The 5,556-nt window shown below is 38.2% G+C and overlaps 1 protein-coding gene across 1 annotated transcript in view; it reads right to left on the bottom strand.

The window, feature by feature from the left end:
- Positions 1-3,487: 3,487 nt before the first annotated feature.
- Positions 3,488-5,556, bottom strand: part of LOC118478236 — a 59,395-nt gene continuing 57,326 nt past the window's right edge. The window contains exon 5 of the mRNA XM_035971411.1: positions 3,488-3,560. Coding sequence (XP_035827304.1) covers positions 3,488-3,560 — 73 coding nt within the window. The remainder of the gene's footprint in view (positions 3,561-5,556) is intronic.

Here is a 5,556-nt window from a genome sequence, read left to right as displayed (position 1 = left end):
GTAGGTTTTGGCCGCCACCCGGGCAAAATTCAAAATGTCCTACCAACTAAAAATGTTCGGAGTGTCCCGCGCGATCAGCTGGCCTTATGCAGTTGTGAGTGCCGTAAAACACTAACAAAAACAAACAAACAAACAAACAAACAAACAAACAAATAAAAACCAACATATTCATGCCTTAAATCACTGAACACGCTGATTCGACAACACTTGAAGACGTACATTGTGTTTTGGTGTTTTGTTTTGTTGTTGTTTTTTTAATCTGAACCTGGAAAAAGCAGCTACAACATGATTACTACAAAACAGACAAATTCGTGTTTCAAATTTGTGTGCGATGGTTCAAAATGTGCTTTGGTCTGCTGTTGATGGGACATAAGTATGTGAACGCTACGTCCTTACGTCATTGAGGATTCGCAATCTACTCATTCAACATTGCTTGAAGGCTTGCTGTTTTGGGACATAACTTTATTGTTCAAACATATTTTTTTCAATGTTTTTTCTATATCTCAAACTTAAAAAAGGAAGGCAACAACCTGTATTCTATGGAATATCTGTTTTGGGGGGATTCTGGTCTTTGTATGGGAGTCCCCAATATCATCCTGCAACAGTGACTTTTGTCTGTTTTTGATTGGACGTAAGTATGTTTCTACTGCATCCTCAAAGAGGTAACAAAAAAGTTATAACAGACTAGCAGAGCCCTCTTTGGAAGAAAGGAATTTAAAAAATCGAGTCATTGTGGAACAGTACGCCCGGCTAGTGAACGGAAACCTCACTTGTTTACAAAGGCGTTTTGGAGGCCGACTTTCCTCAAGTTAGATCTAAACGAAACGAATGAAAAACTGAAAATTAAACTACAGTGACTTCAGGCTCTTCAGTAAAACTGAGCCCCTTTTAAATGATTCTGAACCGCCATCAATTTTGTCTAATTCGAAAGTTAAGTGGTTCGGAAGTTTTAGACGGCCAAAGAGACGAACTTCCACAAATATAATATGTATAGATTATGGGATGTTCCTCTCACCCGTGAGTGCTGGATGGTTCTTCCTACCCATCTTTGCATGATGGCGTTGTCGTCACTGTAGAATTGGATCACTTCTGGTACCGTCTTGTTGGGCACACCGTTCACATTGAGACTTCTTCTGTGGGGCGCAAAAGAGAGAAGGGTTTATATTTTTTTAAATTTTTAAGAAATTGACAAACGACAAAGGAGAGAAAGGGTTTCTGTTTAAAAAAGATTAACAAACGGCAAATGTGTGTTATAGTTTATGTTTTCAAAAAGATTAACAAACGGCAAAGGATTGGGTTTTTAAAAAAAGAAAATCAACTACAAGCAAACAAAATGTCCAAACAGGGGCTCTCGTGGCCTAGAGGTTAAGGTGTTCGCCTCTCATTCAAAGGTTCAGAGTTCGAATCCGGATAGCGACGGAAGCATTTTCTTCTATAAAATGGTCTCCTTTCACCTTCTTTCCTGATCACTAGCAATGTTCTGTCGTCTGCTTTCGTCTCACTTTCTGCCTCCACCCCCTCACCTCCTCTGACACCTCCTCTTGGCTCCTGATTCTTTCTGCAGCCTTTCTACTGTTATTCATTGGCTTCTTACTGCTGTCTTTCAGCCCCACCCCTGGTCTTCTGGTAGGAGAGATCTACACCTAACTTTCTCGGACAAGGACGAAAAATCTCGGAGGTCTCATGTGCAAGTTGAGCACTTTAAAGATCAATTGGTGGTTTAAAATCGATAAGACTAGGCTTCTGCAGCCACCTGGGCAAAGTATAAAATTTCCTACAGTAGAAAAAGTTTAATGTTTAGTGTGTCCCTCGCGCTCAAATGACCTTAATCAGTTGCGAGCGCCGTGAAACACTAACTAAAAAAAAATTAATGTTCAAACGCTAAGAAAAATAGGAAATTTGAACTCCACACATAAACCCTAGACCCTGGACAGATCAATCATTGCTTAGATTCTCACAGATAAAATGAGATCAGTAACATGCTGTTATTTATTATTTATCTTTTGTTTAAATGTAGATGTTTTGCGCCCTTATTGACACAATTTAGATCACTGGCTCCCAGTGAAAGAGCGTATCATATATAAAATCTGTTTAACTTGCTACAAGTGCTTAAATGATTTATCACCGGACTATCTAAAACAGCTTTTAACACCCTATGTGCGTCCTAGAACGCTCAGATCATCAAGTGACAAAACAACCCTTGTTAAGCCTAAAATAAATTACAAATCATAAGGCCATCGCTCTTTTTCATATTTTGCCCCACTTGTTTGGAATAGGCTTCCAAAAACTATCAGAGAAGCAGAAAATCTAGCAATTTTTAAGAAGAAACTAAAATCATTTCTATTTTCATCATATTTCGATTAGACAGAATGCATCCAAGCTGTAGATCGTTGTGAGTTTGTATGTGCGTATGTGCATATGTACGTATGTGTGTATGTGTGTATGTGTGTATGTATGTGTGTGTGGTGCGTGCGTGAGTGAATATGTGTTTGCATGAGTATGTAACACTATGTACCTTTAAAATTGATTTGTAAATCCATAATATGTATCATGTTAAGCGCATAGAGCATTGCATAAGTGGATATGCGCTATATAAATGCAATCCATTATTAATATTTTTGGAGGCGGCTTAGACCCAACTTATCAGGGTTAACCTTGACTGAAAGGGATACAACATCCCAGCAGAATCGAACTCGGGTCTATTACGTGTGATGGCGAAATGGTGAATCTTTACAGTACAGACTCCGGCACGATAGGGCTAAGATAGGAGCTCGCTTATAAGCCATCTTTTGTAACATTTTAAGATGGTGATTGGGTGGCTCTGCTGATTTTTGTCTGTCTGATGTAGACACTTAACACTTAAGTGACGGTTAATATTGGCTTCTTTTTTCTCAAACAAACTCAACAATCCCATTATTCAAGTGCACTTTTGCTTTCACTGTTTTGATAAAGATCAACATTTCTGGGGCCTGTTCGCGCCCTCCCCTTGCTCTAAATTGTTTATTTAATATTATCCTCATGCAAAGTACTTTTCATTAAGATATTAATTTTCTCGCTTCTTTTTATATCTCTGCTGGCTATCATTTATTATCCCAATCGAACTTGTCCATGGCTGTTTCCAGGTTATAATCAAAGAAGATGTCGGAGAATACGATAATGTGGATCAAGAACAAATTCGTTTATGGAATTTAATGAGCACTTTAAATTGAAACGTTTCCGATAAAACACGAAATCAGAACGTAATGAAGACAAATACCCTTGGCAGAAAGAAACAGTAAATCTTGGCCACGCAATAGAACGTCAAGGCTGATTGAAAGTTTCTGAGCTGAAGAGAGCACAAACACTTTAAACAAGTTCATAACAGCCACAATATAAAAAAAAGAAGTAGAACACAATGTAGGCGCGTAAAAAGGGAAAACGTAAAAGTGCGCACAACCTATAATATTATCTAATTTCTTCTTTTACTGTAACCTATATAATATTATGACTACGCCTGCACAATGATTATGGTTCTAGATTTATATCCGTCCTGAGCCGCTTTGATCATGCCCAACAGTTTCCTGTTTAAAATCAAAACAAAAAAAAAAACCCCAAAAAAAACTATTGTCAAGGATACGTTATATGATTCAAGTTGGGTTTGTTATCTGGCTTATGAAAAGGCTGGTGAGGGTTGTTTGGGCAGGAAAGGACATACAGCATTTTGAACAAACCAAGTTGTAATAAGCGGCAATAAACGCAGAGGGCAGGTCCCACATCCTTCTTCCCTTACAATAATTAAAAATAAAGAATTGTCCAGACAGATATTATCTGCGTCTTGGTTAAATGGTACGTTAATAATTACACCAATACTTTGGTTAATATCACTATGCTTTGTTCGGGATAATGTTAGTGGCAATAGACCTAATAATAATAATAATAATAATAATAATAATAATAATAATAATAATAATAATAAAAATAATGATTATCTTCTTCTTCTTCTTCTTCTTCTTCTTCTTCTTCTTCTTCTTCTTCCTCTTCCTCTTCCTCTTCCTCTTCCTCTTCCTCTTCTTCTTCTTCTTCTTCTTCTTCTTCTTCTTCTTCTCCTCCTCCTCCTCCTCCTCCTCCTCCTCCTCCTCCTCCTCCTCCTCCTCCTCCTCCTCCTCCTCTTCCTCCTCCTGTTCCTCCTTTTGTAAGAAAGGTACAACAAAGCAGAGAGAGACGGCTCGTCATCCTAAGCTAACACATTCCGAAAAAAACCCACTATTTTTTCTGCCCTTTTTGCACCAAGTCTACAACTAATGTCGTCGTGTATTTCCGTAAGTGATAATGGCAACGCCGTCGGCTTCACTGCATGCTTTTAGGTTTGAGTGCAAGTTACGTTCAGCCGATGTATTTCTCTAACGGAAGCCGAGTCTGTTTCTCTTCTTTCATTCGTGTGATTGGAGATCTGGTTCTGGTTTTAGTTTGAATAAGAGGAAGCACTTCTACAAGAGAAAAACTGTTATTCAGTGATGGGAAAGGTTGGGATAGACAGACCGAAGCAAGTGATGGAAAGAACAATGTAGGATCTGCCAAGATTGAGATGCTGGACTGTATGAGCTGGGGTCAGTCAGTACATAATAAGTTTTCACGACACATCGGAAGGATTTGATTTTGCTTGTTGAATATACGGGTATCTATACATATTACATTTTTGAAAGTACGTCACTTTTGCCGCGTAAAACTTCACAACCACTTAACTTTCGAATTTGAAAAATAGATAGGTGGTTCAGAATCATTTAAAGGGTGCACAATTATAGTAAGGAGCCTGAAGTCACTGTAGTCTAATTTTCAGCTTTTCATTAGTTTCGTTTCGAACTAATCTTGGGGAAGTCCGTCTTTTAAGACTCCATTGTAAACAAGTGAGGTTTCCGTTCACTAACCGTGCGCACATATTCAACACCTTTAAAATTCAGGAGTGTACAATCACGAAAGCGGAATCGAGAATCAATATACCTTTTTACCTCCACCTAATATTTTGTACCTCTAAAGATTTAATGCTCTATTCCAGTAGAAAGTTTAATATAGTAGACCAATGAATTTCAGTTGGTCTTAATGCACCGATCTTCCCTTTAATCGAAAGCGGGTTGAGCTAGTTAAGAATTTCCGTGTTAATATTTAGTATCGTTTTAGTAAAACATTTAAGCCACTTGCAACATAGTTGGTTCTTATCAGTGTTGATGATTAGTGACCTTACTAGATAATAACACATTATAAGGAAAGTTGATAATGATGCTAGATGTTTGATAAGAAACAAGGCGCAAACCACATCAAAACGCTCACAAACCACCCATAGAAGACCCCAGTTCCATTCTCAAGTTAGTTAAATTCTTTAAAGGGTATCTCGGACTTTCTGGTGAGATGTTGAATGACTTTCAGTCTGGTTTGGCTGGCTCCGAGAGGCAGGGACAAAACCCGCTTCCCATATTATGATCCAAATTGTGTCATTGAGTCGAGCGTAAAAGCACCTCCGCATTGAAAAAGAAAACCTAAAAAAAACACAAACACACTAACACACACACACACACACACACT

Source organism: Aplysia californica, unplaced genomic scaffold (assembly GCF_000002075.1).
Source record: "Aplysia californica isolate F4 #8 unplaced genomic scaffold, AplCal3.0 scaffold00431, whole genome shotgun sequence".
NCBI lineage: Eukaryota > Metazoa > Mollusca > Gastropoda > Aplysiida > Aplysiidae > Aplysia > Aplysia californica.
This window is presented reverse-complemented; position numbering and strand designations above follow the sequence as displayed.